Source organism: Crinia signifera, chromosome 11 (assembly GCF_055691185.1).
Source record: "Crinia signifera chromosome 11, ASM5569118v1, whole genome shotgun sequence".
Lineage (NCBI taxonomy): Eukaryota > Metazoa > Chordata > Amphibia > Anura > Myobatrachidae > Crinia > Crinia signifera.
Window position 1 is genome coordinate 16,372,145 of NC_139227.1, and position 20,175 is coordinate 16,392,319.

General features: G+C 45.3%; 1 protein-coding gene across 4 annotated transcripts in view; it reads right to left on the minus strand.

The window, feature by feature from the left end:
• Window positions 1–9,195: 9,195 nt before the first annotated feature.
• Window positions 9,196–20,175, minus strand: part of LOC146045282 (dynein axonemal assembly factor 1-like) — a 32,470-nt gene continuing 21,490 nt past the window's right edge. For all 4 annotated transcript variants that reach the window (XM_083164025.1, XM_083164027.1, XM_083164026.1 and 1 more), the window contains 4 exons: window positions 19,167–19,273; window positions 17,044–17,094; window positions 14,324–14,624; window positions 9,196–9,742 (listed from right to left, as the gene is read on the minus strand). In XM_083164025.1, coding sequence (XP_083020151.1) covers window positions 9,651–9,742; window positions 14,324–14,624; window positions 17,044–17,094; window positions 19,167–19,273 — 551 coding nt within the window. In that variant the 3' untranslated portion in view covers window positions 9,196–9,650. The remainder of the gene's footprint in view (window positions 9,743–14,323; window positions 14,625–17,043; window positions 17,095–19,166; window positions 19,274–20,175) is intronic.

The window sequence follows — 20,175 nt, forward strand, 5'->3', positions numbered from 1 at the left end:
CCACCCCTACCGCTGGAGGATCAGTAGGGGCCCCAATACATTGCTATGCCCAGGGGTCTACCCTGCTGTTGACGCCCCTGCGCGTGTGTGTGTGTATTTTTTTGTTAATTATTAGTATTATTATTATTTATATACATTTGGTCTATCTATAATACTTTAACTGACCCGGCATATACTGGGTCACCTAAGTGTCCATCTCCATGCTTTGCTCCGCCCCTCTGGAAACCCCCTTCTGAAAATCCTGCGTTTGCCCCTGCCTCTGTGTTCTGAAAACCCCCCCTGTCCCTCTGTGTTCTGTAACCACCCAGCCGCTCTGTGTTCTGTAACCCCCCCCCCCTGTCTCTCTGTGTTCTGTAACCCCCTGCCCCTCTGTGTTCTTTAACCCTCCCCCTGCCCCTCTGTGTTCTGTAACCCCCCTGTCACTCTGTGTTCTGTAACCCCCTGCCCCTCTGTGTTCTGTAACCCCCCCCCCTGCCCCTCTGTGTTCTGTAACCCCCCCCGCCCTGCCCCTCTGTGTTCTGTAACCCCCCTGCCCCACTGTGACAGGGGATGTACTAAAAGGAATGACAGTGGAATAACAGTCTGGTCTGCTGAAAAGGAATGCCAATTGTGTTCTGTAACCCCCCTGACCCTCTGTGCTCTGTACCCCCCCTGCCTCTCAGTGGCCCTTATTCTGATCGGTGCGGAAATTCCCGCATGCGGACGGACCGCCGATGTTGATCGTCTGCGCATGTGCAGAGGTCACTCTGCGCATGTGCAGGCGATTTCGCCGCACGGATTCTTTATACGCCGCACAGGGGGCGTAGAGGGGCGTGAGGGGCTACTTAGCCTCATTACCCTATGCATACGCCCCCCGTTTCATGGGCGTTCCCATGCAAACGCGGGGCGTATGCATGGTAATGAGGCCGTGACGCGTGGGTACGGGGCGGGCATCTGACATCGCCGGATGTCAGCTGCCCGCCCCCATACATGATTTCACACGGACAAGTGTCCGTGTGGTCTTGTGTTGCGGGACCTGGTGGAGCGTGCGGCCCTGCATTCGATGTTCGGCGACCATCGAATGCAGGGGCTGCTCCCACCATGGAGGAGGCGTATCCCCGTCCACATTCATGCGGACCGCCACATATCCGCATACGGACGGCAGGTGGCGATCCGTATGGAAGGCGGGGATTCGCCTGCACGGTTGCGGCCGCATATTCTGATCGGGCCGCACCGATCAGAATAAGGGCCAGTGTTCTGTAACCCCCTTGCCCCACTGCGTTCTGTAACCCCCCTGTTCCTCTGTGTTCTGTAACCCCCCTGCCCCTCTGTGTTCTGTAACCCCCCTGCCCCTCTGCGTTCTGTAACCCCCCTGCCCCACTGCGTTCTGTAACCCCCCTGCCTTACTGCGTTCTGTAACCCCCTGCCCCTCTGCGTTCTGTAACACCCCTGCCCCACTGCGTTCTGTAACCCCCCTGCCCCACTGCGTTCTGTAACCCCACTGCGTTCTGTAACCCCCTGCCCCACTGCGTTCTGTAACCCCCCTGCCCCACTTCGTTATGTAACCCCCCTGCCCCACTGTGTTCTGTAACCCCCCCTGCCCCACTGTGTTCTGTAACCCCCCCTGCCCCACTGCGTTCTGTAACCCCCCTGCCCCACTGTGTTTTGTAACCCCATTGCGTTCTGTAACCCCCTGCCCCTCTGCGTTCTGTAACCCCCCTGCCCCACTGCGTTCTGTAACCCCCCCTGCCCCACTGTGTTCTGTAATCCCCCTGCCCCTCTGCGTTCTGTAACCCCCCTGCCCCACTGTGTTCTGTAACCCCCCTGGCCCACTGTGTTCTATAACCCCCCCTGCCCCACTGTGTTTTGTTTAATGTGCATAAAATATATAAAAGGGGCATTTCTGTGTGGCATAATGTTTAAGGGTCTCTACTGTTGTGTGTCATAATGTACATAAGGGGTACTACTGTGTGGCATAATGGAATAATGGACACTACCATGTGTTGTAATCTGACTGAAGGATGGGAGGTAGGGCGCAAATTTATATTTTTGCAGGGGGGCGCCGAACACCCTAGCACCGGCCCTGACCAGCCTGGAGGAGAAGGTATTCTGCTGCCGCCCGTGCCGCCCTGTTATCTGTTGGTACAAGGTGGATTTCTTTTTTTTTTACTTTTTTACAGCTAATTAATGATGTTAGTAAACAGTAATAAACTTGAGGTTTGGGGGATTCGTGGGGCCAGGAGGAGGGGAGGGGGGGGGCGGACATTACATTGTCTTATATAGCGCAGCAGATTCCGTTACAGTGTCTTATATAGTGCAGCAGATTCCGTTACAGTGTCTTATATAGCGCAGCAGATTCCGTTACAGTGTCTTATATAGTGCAGCAGATTCCGTTACAGTGTCTTATATAGTGCAGCAGATTCCGTTACAGTGTCTTATATAGCGCAGCAGATTCCGTTACATTGTCTTATATAGCGCAGCAGATTCCGTTACATTGTCTTATATAGCGCAGCAGATTCCTTTTGTGTCTTATATAGTGCAGCAGATTCCGTTACAGTGTCTTATATAGCGCAGCAGATTCTGTTACAGCGTCTTATATAGCGCAGCAGATTCCGTTACAGTTTCTTATATAGCGCAGAAGATTCCGTTACAGTGTCTTATATAGCGCAGCAGATTCCTTTTGTGTCTTATATAGTGCAGCAGAATCTGTTACAGTGTCTTATATAGCGCAGCAGATTCCGTTACAGCGTCTTATATAGCGCAGCAGATTCCTTTTGTGTCTTATATAGTGCAGCAGATTCCGTTACAGTGTCTTATATAGCGCAGCAGATTCCGTTACAGCAGCTTATATAGCGCAGCAGATTCCATTACAGCATCTTATATAGCGCAGCAGATTCCTTTACAGTGTCTTATATACAGTAGCGCAGCAGATTCCGTTACAGTGTCTTATATAGCGCAGCAGATTCCGTTACAGCAGCTTATATAGCGGAGCAGATTCCATTACAGCATCTTATATAGCGCAGCAGATTCCTTTACAGTGTCTTATATACAGTAGCGCAGCAGATTCCGTTACAGTGTCTTATATAGCGCAGCAGATTCCGTTACAGCGTCTTATATAGCGCAGCAGATCCCGTTACAGTGTCTTATATAGCGCAGCAGATCCCGTTACAGTGTCTTATATAGCGCAGCAGATTCCGTTACAGTGTCTTATATAGCGCAGCAGATTCCATTACAGTGTCTTATATAGCGCAGCAGATTCCGTTACAGTGTCTTATATAGCGCAGCAGATTCCGTTAGTGTCTTATATAGTGCAGCAGATTCCGTTACTGTCTTATATAGTGCAGCAGATTCCGTTACTGTCTTATATAGCGCAGCAGATTGCGTTACAGTGTCATATATTTCAAATGTAACATGCCAACACAAGTTAGCCACACCCCCAATTCATTACCGGGAGGAGGAGGGGCGCGAAATATGCACCTAGCTACACCGCTGGTTACTGGACAGTTGTAGTACAAGCAGTAACTAAACACACACGCAACCCAAATCCCATTGTGATCCCGTACTGCCGTATGAGGATGTAGGACTGGGACATAACGATGAGGAGCGCTCCCCTGATAAGACATAATAGAGAAGGACATACCTAGGTAGGCTGTGACCAGCAGCGACGCTTGGCGTAGGAACATTCTGAGGACAGAGCAGAGAGTGTGACCCACTGTTACTGTGTGCTGCACACACTGTCTGTAGGAGGGATTTACTTATCACAGGGTAAACCTTCCACACAAGCAGTTCAACTTGTTTCATAGATTTTTTAAACTTGCTGAAGACAGATACAGTAACTGTAAGTGTAGCTATGTATGCTCAGATACCTATGTGTATATGACTTTTGTAGAGTTGCAACTTTACATCTTTCACAGTTGATACTATACCGTAATGTATACTTTTAAGAACGCACATTGGCCCTTATTCTGGTTCACTCACAAAGGCAAATTCCTTCTCAAATGGACAAAACTATGGGCCTTATTCTGGTTGAGTCAGACGGCTCCGAATGCGGACAGATGGGCGATGGTTGGTGTTTGCGCATGTGCGGAGGTGTATCTGCGCATGTGCTAACGCCTCACACGTACGAACACGGCGTGAGTTCCGTACAGAGAATGATCGTACGGAACCATCCGAGCAGGGGGTGGAGAGGGGTGTGAGGGGCTGTTTGGGCTGTTTGGGCTCATTACCATATGTGTACGCCCCGCGTTTCATGGGCGTTCCCATGAAAACGCTGGGCGTACGTATGGTAATGCGGCCGTGATGCACGTGTGGGGGGGCGGACATATGACATAGCCGGATGTCAGCTGCCTGCCCATATTCCTGCTTTCATACGGAGAAATGTCCAAGTGGTCTGGAGAACTCGGGGCTGCCTGACCACTCGGTCCATCATTCCAGGGTCGGCGACCATCGGAGGATGTGGGAGGTTCCCACAGATGGGGGAGGTGTTTGCATGAAACATCCACTCACGGTCCGTTCACTCGGCGTCTTACCGCATTAGGAGGGTGTGAGCGATCCGTATGGTAGGCGGGACTAAGAACACTGTGGCTGTCCGAAAATACGCATCGTCCGAGTCAACTAGAATAAGGGCCTATGTGCACTGCAGGGGAGAGTTAGACTTGGTTTGGGTTTTACTTTAAAGTGATATCTATATTGCAGTGTAGAAATAAAGCATTTTTGTGTATTTTCCCTGCACAGAAACAAATGAACTCTCTCTGCACATGTTACATCTGCCCCACCTGCAGTGCACATGGTTTTGTCCATTTGAGAAGGAATTTGCCTTTGCGAGTGACTGCACTGGCTTCATTGTGACTGGCAGTGACTCCCTATTGGATGTCCGACCTGCCAGTCACCAAGGCTGTCACATTGGGAGGTGTTCCCTCCCTCCGGGACGCCTCTCTACGGGCTGCCGAGCGTCAGCCCATAAAATCTGAGGATTGAGCATGCACAGTACCTAGGTCATTACTGGTCATGCTCTGGTCCCGGTGCCTGTCATCTGTATTATACAGGTGCCGGGACTGTAATTCCCCTCCTATGGGCTGTTACTGAAGCAGCACATAGAAGCTGGCCGCCTGCGCAGTACAGAGATCGGTGCTGCGCATGCGGCAGTCCCAGCGCCTGTCATCATATAACAGGTGCCAGGAACGCTGTGCTTGCAGCACGTACCAGGAGGAGCGGGCAGTGGCAGGGGGGTGACCCCATCGCGGGCAGCGACAGCCCCCCTCCTACCATAAGGTATGAGCCGCCACTGACTGGCACTACCGGGGACATGATATGTAACTGGCACTAAATATGTGCAAGAAAATGATTCAAGGTCAGTGCCTGAGATTATACACAAACATTGTTTCATTCACAAATAAAATATATGTGTGTGTGTATTTCATGTGTTTGATGTGTTTATAAAACATAAATGTTACATTGTGGGGGAACCATTGACCATTTTTAACCTGCCTGACATGACAGGTGTGAATGTGTTCCTGAAACACCCCCACTATCCACGTCTGCCCTAAGTGAGGTATCGGAGACCCCTGGTGCAACTCACCTCTCTGCTCCAGTCCCTGCTGCACACTGGCGCCCTCCAGTGGTCGGCGCACTAGGCAAATGCCTAGAGCTGCCTAGTGGTGGTGCGGGACCTGATGAAGGTGCGTATCTGGCTACACTACCTCCGACATATAGGTAAATTCATTTAGCTATAAGGAAGGAAACTTGTCACTGTCAGGGTGTGGGCAAGCTGGCAGTGGCACCTCAAATCACACTTCATACTACCTTACCCTCCCGGAATGTTACAAGGCTCGGGAATGTCTCCGGTACAGTAGACCAGTCTACCGCACCTCTACCACTTCCTCAATGAAGTAGGTAGACATTGTTATATTAATGCAAACATAACAATAGGATGTAATTATAGGATATATGTGGTATGAGGAGACCATAGCGCTCATCTCCACATTTACTTGGCTTTTCAAAACAATTACTCTGTACAACGTAGTACTCCATTATTATCATATGGGCCTATGAGGTAGGTTAGACATATGTGATTCACCTCCATGATGCCTGATCTTAAAAGCCAAGCAATGATGGGCCCAGCCGGTACTGGGATGGGAGACCACCCATATGGTTAACATACCTCATAGGAACATATGATAATGGAGAATCGCAAATCGTCGATTGAGACATTGGATGGGGGTCAGGAGATCACAGTCGGATAATTCTACGAATGGGCCCCTTAAGCACAACTGCTACATGGTCACAACACTCACACAAGATGCTATGTTATTTCTGCTTGGCCAATCATTACTCTGATCTGGCCATTTCATGGGCCGAGAGATCCATCTGGCTCAGATTCCCCCCCCCCCACAGATAGAAAAAAGGGTGTAAACTGAGCACAATTACCAATAGAGACCAGCGTGCTGCTACTTTAAAGGGATACTCAACCCTTTGAAAAGAAAATGAAATACAAAATAAAGCAAAGCTTTTGGGCTATTTCTAACCAGCAATAGTTGGAGAACCAAACTGTAATTTTTTATTCATATTATATATGTATTATTGTTAGTTTACGTCTCACTAATGGGCCCATTTATCAACTAATATTTGCGGCTAAATCCCCGAAAACACCCGTTTTCGGGGGTTAGCCGCAAATATTAAGTTTCACCTAAATGCATCTCCTATCCCTGCTGTGATCCCCCCTGCACCGCCGCATCCCCCATAGGTTTCTATGGGGGATGCGAAGCTGCCCAATCTATCAACATCGGGCAGCCCGGCATCACACCCCTGGGTAATATCCATTCTGATATGGAGATAGCCCATTGTAGCCTATGGCTACACATCGCACTCCCCGAGCAGGGCAATGCGGTAAGAGGGGTCGGCGGGGGTCAGCGCATAACCGCGCATGCGCAGACCCCCCCGGCTTCCGGCTTAGCACTTTGCAGGGACGGGCTCCTTTCAGAGCCCTGTCCCTGCAGTGCCAGGGATGATCATCCCAGTGATCTGATCGCACTTTACAATGCGATCCTGGGCGGTAATATTCCGCCCAGATCGCATTGCAAATGCGATCATTGATAAATGTGCCCCTTAATGTGATTTTATTATTGTTCTATTGGCCGGTGGATTTACATTTGATGTGAATAAATATATAAATATATAAATTTGTTATAGCCCAAAAGCGCTGCTTTATTTTGTATTTCATCCCCCCCCCCCCGTAGTTGCGCACATTCACAATCGCGCACCCTCAGTTTGTGCAAATTAGAACAATGGAGACACATACGGACCAGCGTGTTACTCACATTGAGCTCAGAACTATTGTATGTGTCAGACACAAAGCAAATGCCAGAAAGGACAGTAAATTATACCCGCATGTGCCAGGTAAGTGAATGGACTAACCTGTTCTTAAGTGAGTTTGGCCTTCGGCAGAAACATGTGTTTAAATAATTAGGCACAGAATCTGTCCATCCAAAACTGTGCGAACAAGTGGAAGTAGAAGTTGGGCGCTAATGCTTGTTCCAACTACAAATGTAACATTCCAAGAGACTCGTTAATCTTCTAGATTTCCTAATGGAACACGCCCAGTTAAATGTGACCTTTTCTAACTTAACGGGGCCATAGCAACTGGGGGCAAAAGTCAGTATGTAAATGAAATGTTTTATTTATTTTATTAACAGTTATTTATATGGCTTATGTACAAGGTCGTTCTGCACACGTCCCAGTGGCGTAACATAACCAGCAGGTACACAGGTAGCACAGCCTCTCTCATATGAGATTCCAGCACCTATACACATACAGTGCTGGCAGGGTATGCAATCTGTGGAGGCAGGCCTAGCGACAGGGGGTCAAAGGGTTCCGCACTCACAGCCATCAAATGTCGGCGGCAGCGGGCTGCTTCCTCAGTCTAAGATAACAGAAAACCGTTCCACAAATAACAATCCATATGGCCAATCAGGTCCAATTAAGGGCACTCACCAAATGTCATAAAAATGTAACAGGGTTTATTGCATCACCATTTCCACATGTTCAGTCACAGATAATAATTCTGGGGTTGACATTTCGGCCACTTATGGCCTTTCTCAAGACACTGCAGCTGTTGACAACCTTTCAGTTCCAGGGATCAGGGTCTCTGGAACGGAAAGGTTGTCAACAGCTCTCTCCCGACAACTTGGCAACTCGGGGAAGAAAGCGTTCTTTTTGTACATGACGAGGAAGAAGATTGATAAATGGACATATATTTAAGAAAAGTGGAATTTTTTTTAGCAAAATATTATTAAAAAATATGTCACATATTGACTGTGAAATTACTCATAACAGACATAAATATAGGAATAATGTAACCTCTAATCTGCTCTTTTTATAGTAGGTGTACAAAGGTTATGGAACATTACACTAATGGGGTGATTCTGGTTGGTTTGCAAAAGCAAACTCGTTCTTTAATGGACAAAACCATGCTGCACTGCAGATGGGGCTGATGTAACATGTGCAGAGAGAGTTACATTTGGGTGAGTTATTTTGTTTCTGTGCAGCGTAAATAAATACTGTCTGCATTATTTTACACTGCAATTTAGATTTCAAAGGTAGTATGTGGGGATAATAAATATCACCACTAGGTGGCGCTGCTCCACTCAATAATAAGTACTAGCGAGTCAGTATTAAGGAAGATAAAGATAAATCTTTCTTTTAATAAAAAGTCATATATCCAGCTGGATCAGGAGGAGGCGGAGAAACGCGTTTTGGAGCCCGTTTAGCCCCACTGTTACCAGTTACCGGTATATTGGATTACAAATATCCCACTGTGGACTTGGAAGTATTTTTTGGGGTGGACACCTGAACCTGGAGCCTGTTCCCGATCATAGGGAGTGAAAAGCACTTTGCATAACAGCAACAATACAGAGCTCAGATAAAGGACACAGTTACCCACTTTCCAGTACAGATAAATATATAGATCCATACGGGACTGGTAAATATTGCTCATTTAAAGCCTGATATTGTCTCATAAATAGCAACTATGCAGCCATAAAAGCCTCATAGCCAGCCCAGGCCTTTTATGTTATATGTTGTGTGTCTAATATTTGAGTGTAAATTGATATGTAAATGCGCATTTTTATTGTGTGATATATGACTTTTTATTAAAAGAAAGATTTATCTTTATCTTCCTTAATACTGACTCGCTAGTAATTATTATTGAGTGGAGCAGCGCCACCTAGTGGTGATATTTATTATCCCCACATACTACCTTTGCTTTCTGTCCACAGAGTTACACATTCCCTCTGCTTGTGTGGCGGCAGCTCTACCCAATTAATTAACCAATTAAAGGGTCTGATTCCCCTAATAAGAACCAGCGCTACTGAGTGACTTGTTCACTCCCCATTCCCAATTTAGATTTCAGTTTGAACATACCCCACCTAAATGTAACTCTCTCTGCACATGTTACATCTGCCCCACCTGCAGTGCACATGGTTTTGTCCAATAAAGAAGTAGTTTGTTTTTTCAAACCAACCAGAATAACCCCCCAAAATGCACAGAGCTTAGCAATTGCTGCCATCGTCTGTCACTGGTAAACTCCATCCCAGGACGATAGTAATACAGGACAGGCCCACAACCCATAAATCATCTCCTTAGAACAATAACAAAGATAGTTTCTGTTTTTTTCATCAGTCCAATTCATATTCCAGGTCATCATCTTCCTGTACCAGACAAATAGCCGAAGAGCGTTCCGCCAGCTTGTCATCGCTGCTGATAAGGTCTGCAAAGAGATCACCACACAGAACATATGAAAAAGGAAGATTAGGACATATTGCACATTATTTTGTACCTGAGGTATGAGAAATAGGCAGAACGGGCCCAACTTTGAAAGCCGCTTTGTCGATTGCGGCCGTGAATACCCCCCTTAGAATCTACTAACAGAAATGTATTCAAAAACAATCTTAATTTTGTCAGCATCTCCTTTTATGACAAATTTAACAAAAATGTGCCACCCTACTGCCATATACAGATGATACAGACCAATAAATGACAACATTTGAAATGAATTCCATGGTCACCATTAAACATATCAGGTGTTACAATATTCTGATGTACAATTTAACAATGTCTGTGTGTGCGTGTACATGTGGTAGGGAATATAGATTGTAAGCTCCACTGGGGCAGGGACTGAAGTGAATGTTCAAACGTTCTCTGTACAGCGCTGCGGAATATGTGTGCGCTATGTAACAGACTGGTAATAAATAAATATAGTTTTGTGCCACAATGCAGATCACTGTTGCATAATAGTGCTTTCATGCTACCACAGAGATGGTCTATGTCTATGAGGGTGGTATGCCGGGCCAATATACCGACATCGGAAATCCCAACTGCCAGTACTGAGGGCCAAGCGCAAAGAAGCTCCTTGTGGGCTCGGTGGCTCGCTGTGCTTGCCACAGATTCTATTCTCTCTCTAAGGAAGTCATGGACCCACATGATGGTGAATAGCCCATGGAAGTTAGAATCCCGACTGTTGGGCATTTAACAGTTGGGATTCCGATGTCGGTATAATGACAGCACCTGTATGAGGAAAATACAAACTTTGCTCACAGAAGACCCCTGAATTTTGTGGAGTCCCTCAGACTCATGGTTATTCTCCCAATCCCACCCACTTCCTAGTGGCAGGGGCAAGATGGGGATGACGTGATTATCAATGAAGCACAATTTTATGGCCCCGCCCCCCTCTGCACGAGCAGGGGCGGGGAGCACGTAGCAGCGTTTACCGGGTGGAGCGGGAAGCGGCTACTGAATTTGAAAAATGATTTTGAAAAGACTGGTCGGCCGGGTATTGGCTGATAGAATGCTTTCAGCCAATCAACAGCCTCCCATCTGATTGGCTGAGAGAATTCTTTCAGCCAACCAGCTCCCAGTCTTTTCAGAACATTTTTTCAAATGCTGCTACCAGCTCGCCATCGCTCAGACCTCGCCGCTGCACATAGGTGTGTGCCAGCTGTGCTTAACCGCTGGCACACACCTACTGATCAGACCCAACACATCGTGGGTGCTAAAAAGCTCTCGCAATGTCCTGCTGATGGGTCCGATCCAACACCTGCAGCAGGTTCAGTCTGTCGGGTCCCACCCGATGCGCACGGGACCGCGCACCTATTCAGATGGGAGTCAAGCACATCTGATTTGGGACAATTTCCTGGCCCGTTCCATCGGGATCAGGTGAAATATACCCAAATTGGATAAGTGTATGGGCACCTTTAAGGTTTGGGGACAGAAATAGAACAAAACAAACATGTCAACATGCTAACAATACCGACATAGTATCCATGTCAACATGCTGGAAACATATGTACATAAACTAATATCATCATCATCAATCCAATTCTGAATACATTCCTGAAAAACTGCAAAACTATTTTCTTGTGTTTTTAATGCAAGATAATAATTTTGTGCAAACAAAGTACACTAGAGGGTGCCAACAGTCTCACATGTTGCAGAGTTATATTATGCATTAGCGCCCTCTACGGATACGAATATGTAGTAATTGTGGTACTGTGTATATTGTGAACAAAAACAAGGACACAGTTAATGAATACATACACAGGCTGCACCCATTATTGGGTATGACTCCGGTTTTCTTTAAGAACATTTATAAGAAAAGTACAACATTAGAAGCTGGTGACATTTGTGAGTGTAATGTAAAAGTTCTATGAACACTACTGGACTCATATGATAAATTGTGTTACTCGTAAACAAAGAGTTATTCATAAAACAGGAGTCATTCCTAAACCCAGGGGTGTAGGGAGGGCGGAGCACGAGCTCCGGACGCCAAGACATCAAAGGGTGCCGGAGCCGTGCAGCCCGCTCCCCCGCCCTGTCCGCCGCTATTAAGTCTCCCGCTGGACCGCTAGCCAATAGGCGCTTGCGGTCCAGCAGCCAATCAGAAGGAGCATTGATGTCTGCTGGACCGCAAGCGCCTATTGGCTAGTGGTACAGCGAGAGACTTAATTGAAAATGCGGACAGGTGCAGCTCAGCCAGGTATAGCAGGGAGCGGGTCCCCTTTGGCAACAAGCAAATTAAGTCCCCCTTGGCAACGAGCAAATTAAGTCCCCCTTGGCAACGAGCAAATTAAGTCCCCCTTCTCAATGAGCAAATTAAGTCCCCCTTCTCAATGAGCAAATTAAGTCCCCCTTCTCAATGAGCAAATTAGGTCCCCCTTGGCAACGAGCAAATGAAGTCCCCCTTGGCAACGAGCACTTTTAGTCCCCCTTGGCAACGAGCACTTTTAGTCCCCCTTGGCAACGAGCATGAAGCCCCTTGGCATAGAGCATGAAGCCCCTGGCATCGAGCATGAAGCTCCTAGCAATGAGCATGTAGGTAAGTGGCACTTATATGTCAGATGTGTAATGGGCATTACGGTGTGTTATATAGTATGTAATGGGCATTACGGTTTGTTATATAGTATGTAATGGGCATTGCGGTGTGTTATATAGTATGTAATGGGCGTTACGGTGTGTTATATAGTATGTAATGGGCATTGCGGTGTGTTATATAGTATGTAATGGGCATTACGCTGTGTAATATAGTATGTAATGGGCATTACGCTGTGTTATATAGTATGTAATGGGCATTACGCTGTGTTATATAGTATGTAATGGGCATTACGGTGTGTTATATAGTATGTCATGGGCATTACGGTGTGTTATATAGTATGTCATGGGCAGTACTATGTGTTATATAGTATGTAATGGGCATTACGGTGTGTTATATAGTATGTAATGGGCATTATAGTGTGTTATATAGTATGTAATGGGCATTACGGTGTTATATAGTATGTAATGGGCATCACAGTGTGTTATATAGTAAGTAATGGGCATTACGGTGTGTTATATAGTATGTAATAGGCATCACGGTGTGTTATATAGTATGTAATGGGCATTACGGTGTGTTATATAGTATGTAATGGGCATTACGGTGTGTTATATAGCATGTAATGGGCATTACGGTGTGTTATATAGCATGTAATGGGCATTACGGTGTTATATAGTATGTAATGGGCATCACAGTGTGTTATATAGTAAGTAATGGGCATTACGGTGTGTTATATAGTATGTAATGGGCATTACGGTGTGTTATATAGCATGTAATGGGCATTACGGTGTGTTATATAGCATGTAATGGGCATTACGGTGTGTTATATAGCATGTAATGGGCATTACGGTGTTATATAGCACGTAATGGGCATTACGGTGTGTTATATAGTATGTAATAGGCATCACGGTGTGTTATATAGTATGTAATGGGCATTACGGTGTGTTATATAGTATGTAATGGGCATTACGGTGTGTTATATAGCATGTAATGGGCATTACGGTGTGTTATATAGCATGTAATGGGCATTACGGTGTGTTATATAGCATGTAATGGGCATTACGGTGTGTTATATAGTATGTAATGGGCATTATGGTGTGTTATATAGCATGTAATGGGCATTACGGTGTGTTATATAGTATGTAATGGGCATTATGGTGTGTTATATAGTATGTAATGGGCATTACTGTGTGTTATATAGTATGTAATGGGCATTATGGTGTGTTATATAGTATGTAATGGGCATTACGGTGTGTTATATAGTATGTAATGGGCATTATGGTGTGTTATATAGTATGTCATGGGCAGTACTATGTGTTATATAGCATGTCATGGGCATTACGGTGTGTTATATAGTATGTAATGGGCATGACGGTGTGTTATATAGTATGTAATGGGCATTACGGTGTGTTATATAGTATGTAATGGGCATTACGATGTGTTATATAGTATGTAATGGGCATTACGGTGTGTTATATAGTATGTAATGGGCATTACGGTGTGTTATATAGTATGTAATGGGCATTACGGTGTGTTATATAGTATGTAATGGGCATTGCGGAGTGTTATATAGTATGTAATGGGCATTACGGTGTTATATAGTATGTAATGGGCATTATGGTGTGTTATATAGTATGTAATGGGCATCATGTGTGACCTTATGTGTAATTGGCATTACAGCATGTGGCTTTATGTGTAATGGGTATTACGGAGTTTGCTAAAATGTGTAATGGGCATTACGGTGTGTGGTATAATGTTAGGGGTGTGGCGCGAAACATGCCGTTGCTTCGGGCACCATGGCACCTTGCTACACCACTGCCTAAACCAGGAGTCCTTCAAAACCAGGAGTCCTTCCTAAACCAGGAGTCATTCCTAAACCAGGAGTCACTCCTAAAAAGTGTAATTCCTAAACCGGTAGTTTTTCCTAAACCAAGTAGGCTACGAAGAATTTGGTTAGTGTATATTAGTTATGCCCATAATTACCTGGTGTTAGTGTTCCACAGCAGGACTTATTATCTGGATTTTCCCTATGTTCCTCATCCTCTGCATTTACAGCATCCAGTTCCTGAATGATCAGCCTTCCTCTAGGCTTCAGTGCTCCAGTATCAGATGTGTCTCTATACAGCGACGGCTCATCACTGGGTGCATTCATTATGTTTAGCATACGGTGTATAGGCTGCAGGTTTTCCTTCATTTCTGTGTTCATCTCTTCTCTCTCCCATTCCCCATCACTGTCACTATGGTCACTGTCTGCAGATATCACTTCAATCTTTGGGCGATACACCTGTTACAAGATAAGATAGGTCAGTAATTGTCATGCACTATAAACAGACTGTACTGTATAGCAGGGGTGGGGAACCTTTAGGGGGCCAAAGGCCTTTTCCATTGGTAGAAAATGGCTCGGGGGCCATTTAAAAAAAAAACGTACAAACTGCCAAGCGGCAGCCATTCCACTCTACGGCGGCTGCCGCAGTTTGAGAGTCGCTGGTCTGTGTGGTCCGGCGGCTTGTGCAGGGAGTCTGATACAGGTGAAATCTCGCGAGAGGTCGGTAGCTCTCACGAGATTTCCCCTGTACTTCACTTCACAGCCGCCGGGCCACAAAGACCAACTGCGGGGGCCGTATACGGCCTGCGGGCCGGAGGTTCCCCACCACTGCTGTATAGTATAAAAAAAATTGTAAAAAAACTTTTGACCCTGTCAACCATAGGCATGTCAACCGTTTTCATGTATCAACCTAAGGTCTCTCGAGCTTCAGTGTTTGACCCAATCTATGCCAACCTAATGATCCATACCCGCAGGGCTTCACAAAGTTTTTAAATCAAAGCTCCAAAGATTATTAGAATTTTTATCATGGCACTCCTGGGATATGGGCCAAATTAAAGAGAGAGAAACAGAAGAGAGATTTTGGGAGAGTTTTCCCATTTTTTTTTAAAGCGGCAATCATTTGCACTGCTAAACCAGGTTGATTTTGCCATGTCAATGATTGCCGATTTAAAAAAATGGGAAAACGCTCCCAAAATCTCTCACTTTCTGATTCTCACACCCTATTACATTTGCCCGAATATGTTTCTTATTGCGAAATTTAGAAAAACATACAATGATGTAAATTGTGCTTGTGTCATTCTTATGGTCCGTTATGTGGTGAGGGATAGGATTTATATCTGTTTGTCCAGTCCATTCAGTCCGTTCCAATATTTCGGAAAATCTGCACTTTTCTATAGTTAGTTATCGGTAACATTTACATTCGACTAGAGATGAGCGACCCGGTTTCCCCTGAATCTGAACCGCTCCGAACACAGACAGCTCGGCACCCTGAGAGTTTCCGGCTTTGTTCTGAAACCCGAGACCGGCAATCTGGCATCGGAGTCTCACGAGACACAGAGTCTATAAAGCTTGGCGTCACAAGAATTCGGCACCATTTCACACTCACACTTCCACAAGCTGCGCACAGCTCTGCAGTTCAGGGGTCTTGGTGTTGTGCAGAGGGGTGCTGTGTGTGATTGTTCTGCCTCCACGCAGTGTTATACAAGCTGCGCATTACAAAAAAAAATAACAGTAAAAATTGTAAAAAACATTCCCTTTATTGTTTGTGTGTACTGCACCCATAGTATACTGTCAGAAGCTCCATGTGTTAATAACCAGCTTGCTGCAGACCTTGGCCTAAATTGAATAAAAACCACATTGTGAGCTGTAAAGTGGTCAAAATTGTTTGTAAAGGGCTGGTAATTAATGTTATTGAGGTTAATATTACTCTAGGGACAAAAAAAAAATGCAAAAATTACGTGATTTGGGCATTTTTTTTACCATTTAAAAAATAATCCAAATCCAAAGCTTTTCACCGCCGCTTGACAAAGCGAAATCCAAATCCCGGCGACGAATCCAAATCTTTGGTCCCAGCGTTCATCTCTACATTCAACCTATTCAATCTAAGTGATGATTTTTCAACTGTCATAAAAATAGCCTAGGTCAGAAAACATGCGGATTGGCAAAAAACTTGCCCATTCACGTTCTGCTGTTTTTGACTTTTTTTCCATGAATGCAAATTGAATACCCCCCATATATTTTATGACTGGCAGCTACAAGCACTCTTTGATTTGAACTTGTCTGGACCCCCAACCCAGGGCACCCCTGCAAGTGCCTCAAGGCACCCAGTTTAGGGACTACCTACTATTAAATATCATAACAAACATGTCTATTCTGTTACTTGTTGACTTAAATACCAGAGGTTATTTTCAAAACGCAAAATGGTCCAGATTACATTAACCAATGATTTATTTTCCACTTATTATTATTTTTTAACAACGGCAGCAGCAACAGGTGCGAAATGGGTCCTAATGGGGTCTTACTCTGGTTTATGTAAGGGAACAAAAGCCTGCATCAGATAATAGGAGTAGGACAGAGCAAGGCAGGTGAGAAATATTTATAAAAAACATTTCTAAAAAAAAAAAAACCAAGAAGGAAACAACTGTCGATAGGAAGCATTTTTGGGGCTGGAGACGTGTTTCTTGCTTTGCAGAAAGTTAACATCAATCGAATCACATTCTAGACACACTACGCCCAATGTAAAGAAATGAACTTCGATCAAAAATGTAATAAGAATGTCCGCTCTAAAAATCTCCTCAATATCATTGGTAATTCAAGCCATTCTGGACGTTTAAGAATACAATCATAATCAATAAACGTTTATTGCAGTAATTTGTACCTTATTAGTGACCATCTCATCAACTTCTGCATCTTCCAAATCTGGTAAATCCTAAATAGAAAATGCTTACAGGTATCAGTTCACATTCACATGTGCTTTTATAGAACTGGTTGAGTAAATCCAAAATCTTATATTTTTTGAGCACTAAGGGGGGTATTCAATGTGAGGGTCACGGCAGTCGAGCTTGCGTGACCGCCGTGACCCAGTCCCATTCTCGGTCAGCTCGACCGAGAACATGCAGGCGGGATTCAATATCCCGCCTGCCGGGGAGCGAGAAGGGGGTGTGGCCGCGAGTTGCGGCCGGGTAGAGGCGTGCTGCAGCCGGAAGCTCGTCATTTCCCGGGCATTCTCGGCAGAACGAGCCAGACAGCTTGTGATGTCGGGCTCGTTCTGCCGAGATACCCTGCTCAATGCTGTCGGGGAAGACAGCATTGAATAGGGCCCAGCGGGCATCTCCCCGACGGGAGATGCTCGCCAGAGATTGAATATCCCCCTTAGGGTGAGATGGACTAAGCCTTGAAAAGTGATAAAATGGAGAGTGAGAACCCACCAACCAATCAGCTCCTACTTTCATTGTTCAAACAAAGTCTGTGACATGGCAGGTAGGAGCTGATTGGCTGGCGGTTTATCACTCTCCATTTTATCACTTTTCAAGCTTAGTACATCTGGCCCTTAGTGATATTTTTGTTTTCTGAAGGTTCTGTGTAGACAAACTTTCTTTTTAATGCACAACATGATTTAAAATCTTGTATAAAATTACCATCAGGCTCTGTTATAAGGTGCATATGAAAAATAAATGCATTCTGTGTTTGGTCTTTGGTCCCATCCCCAAAATCCTAAATCCTTCTGGTCCAAAGCATTTTCAATGTGGGGACTCGACTTGTTTTACGTAACCTTTATGTGTAAACCACAGAGTGTACACTGAAGCCACCCAGGGTGAACATATAAATGAATAGGAAATATCAAAGCATTAATACAATATACCATAGCAGACCAGTACAAGGGGGTTATTATTCTGGTTCACTCGCAAAGGTAAATGCACTCTCTAATGGACAAAACCATGTGCACTGCAGGAGGGGGGGGGGGAGATGTAATGTGCAGAGAGAAATAGATTTGGGTGAGTTATTTTGTTTCTGTGCAGGGTAAATACTGGCTGCTTTATTTTTATACCGCAATATAGATATCAGTTTGAAGTACAAACCCCACCCAAATCTTACACTCTCTGCACATGTTACATCTGCCCCACCTGCAGTGCACATGGTTTTGTCCATTAGAGTGTGAATTTGCATTTGCAAGTGAACCAGAATAACCCCCCAAGTACCTTACAATACTATCACCGCAGATGGGGAGATGGACAGGGGCATTGGTAAGGAAAGTCACTGAAGCTGGTAAGAGAAAGGAGAGGCGAGGTGAATGGCTGAGTCAGAGCTGCTGAAGGGGAGGAGACAAGGACATGGACAGTGCTAGGGAAGAGGGTGGAGGGCCCTGCCTGTGAGAACTACGGGGGAGGAAGTTTAACACAGTTACGATATTTTAAAAATAGCGTCTGTGCCTTACGGAATGTATTATCTGGCTTCGTTCCTTATGTAGCCTCGTCCCGGATCGCCAACTGTTTCTGGTGCTGCGGGTCTCCTCCTATTTTTCAGCGTAATTTTCTGGTCTCCAGCATCTTCAAATCAAAACAGCGCATGCGCCATGTATACAGCATCCACAGCATCCCCTGCCAGTATTACCCGGCACATGCGCAGTTTTCATTTGAAGACGCCGGAGACCAGCAAGCGGTGCTGAACATTGAAAACAACTACGCATGGGCCGAGCACACAGCATGAAGCATGCAACCCGGTGCATGCGCAGTACTACAACCCAGGGAGGAGCACACAGCCGTTGTGGGAGGACGCATATCCCCGTCGGATGGGAATAACGCACTCCCATAACGTATACTAAACAAATAATACATCCAGGCGATGTCCGGTGCAGCTTCACCCCGATTGGTGAAGCGGAGCGGGGGGACATAAAGAACGATAAAGACCTGATAATAAATCTACCCCACAGTTACATTTGCTCCCAACTCTGAATAATCCCCGATGAGGGTATAGGGTTACTACATTGTCAGTTCCACCTACATCTATATACAGACTCCGTGTGACCTTGAGAGGAACAGTTTCTACATCTTCTGCATCAACCACTCCAGTGGTCAGAGTACCTTCCTTGTTCATCTCCTCCTGTGACTCTACAGACAAACGAGAAGATCATCTTGCATGTATTGTAGTAACTGCTACCTGATTGCACTTTGCATACTATTCTATACATGCAATCAATGTACTGACACAAGTATTAAATGCATAGTTCTACCAAAAATCATGGTGGAAATAATCCAGGGATTTGCAGCATAAGTGATCACTTGCCAGCAGCACTGGAGGAGCTCACAAGTTGGACTCTGACATAGGATTGTTTTGGTAGCTGATCCGAACCATTTAGTCACCTTTTGGGGTGATTATGCGGTTTTTCACCAATTCTAATAACATCATTTGATACCAGTGAAGGTCTTTCAAATTGTAAGGAGTCCAAGAGGACCTACACACTCTGGCTCTAATGATTTTTTATTAAGTATTCACTGCATTATCGAGATTTTGTATACCCCTGATGAAGTCTAGTTGATGAAACGCGTTGGGTTTCTGATGAACATTACATGAATATAAAATGGAAATCTGATTTCTAAGTCACTGGACCGCATGCTACTGTACAAATTCTTATATAAACATATTTTAAAGAAAAAATTAAATTATTTTATTAAAAAATTGTTGAAAACGGTTCAGATTATTGTTAAAAAAAAAGTTGTCGATTAACTACACCTTGAACTGGCGGTGGCGTTTGTATTGGCGCACTCTATATACTTTCTCTTTGTAATATTAAACCCAGTTTAACTATTCATATTCACTGTGGTGAGTTGTGTATAATTGGATAAAGGGGGTTATTCTCGTTCATTCGGTCCTCTGTGCATTCGCACGCATGGCCGATGTTGCGCGTCTCTGCGCATGTGCAGACGTAGGGTGCGTGCACCCACGGCGAACTTTCGGTTCCCGGGTGCACGCACCCTACACGGCGTGCGGGGGGTGGTGTGGAGAAGGGTGG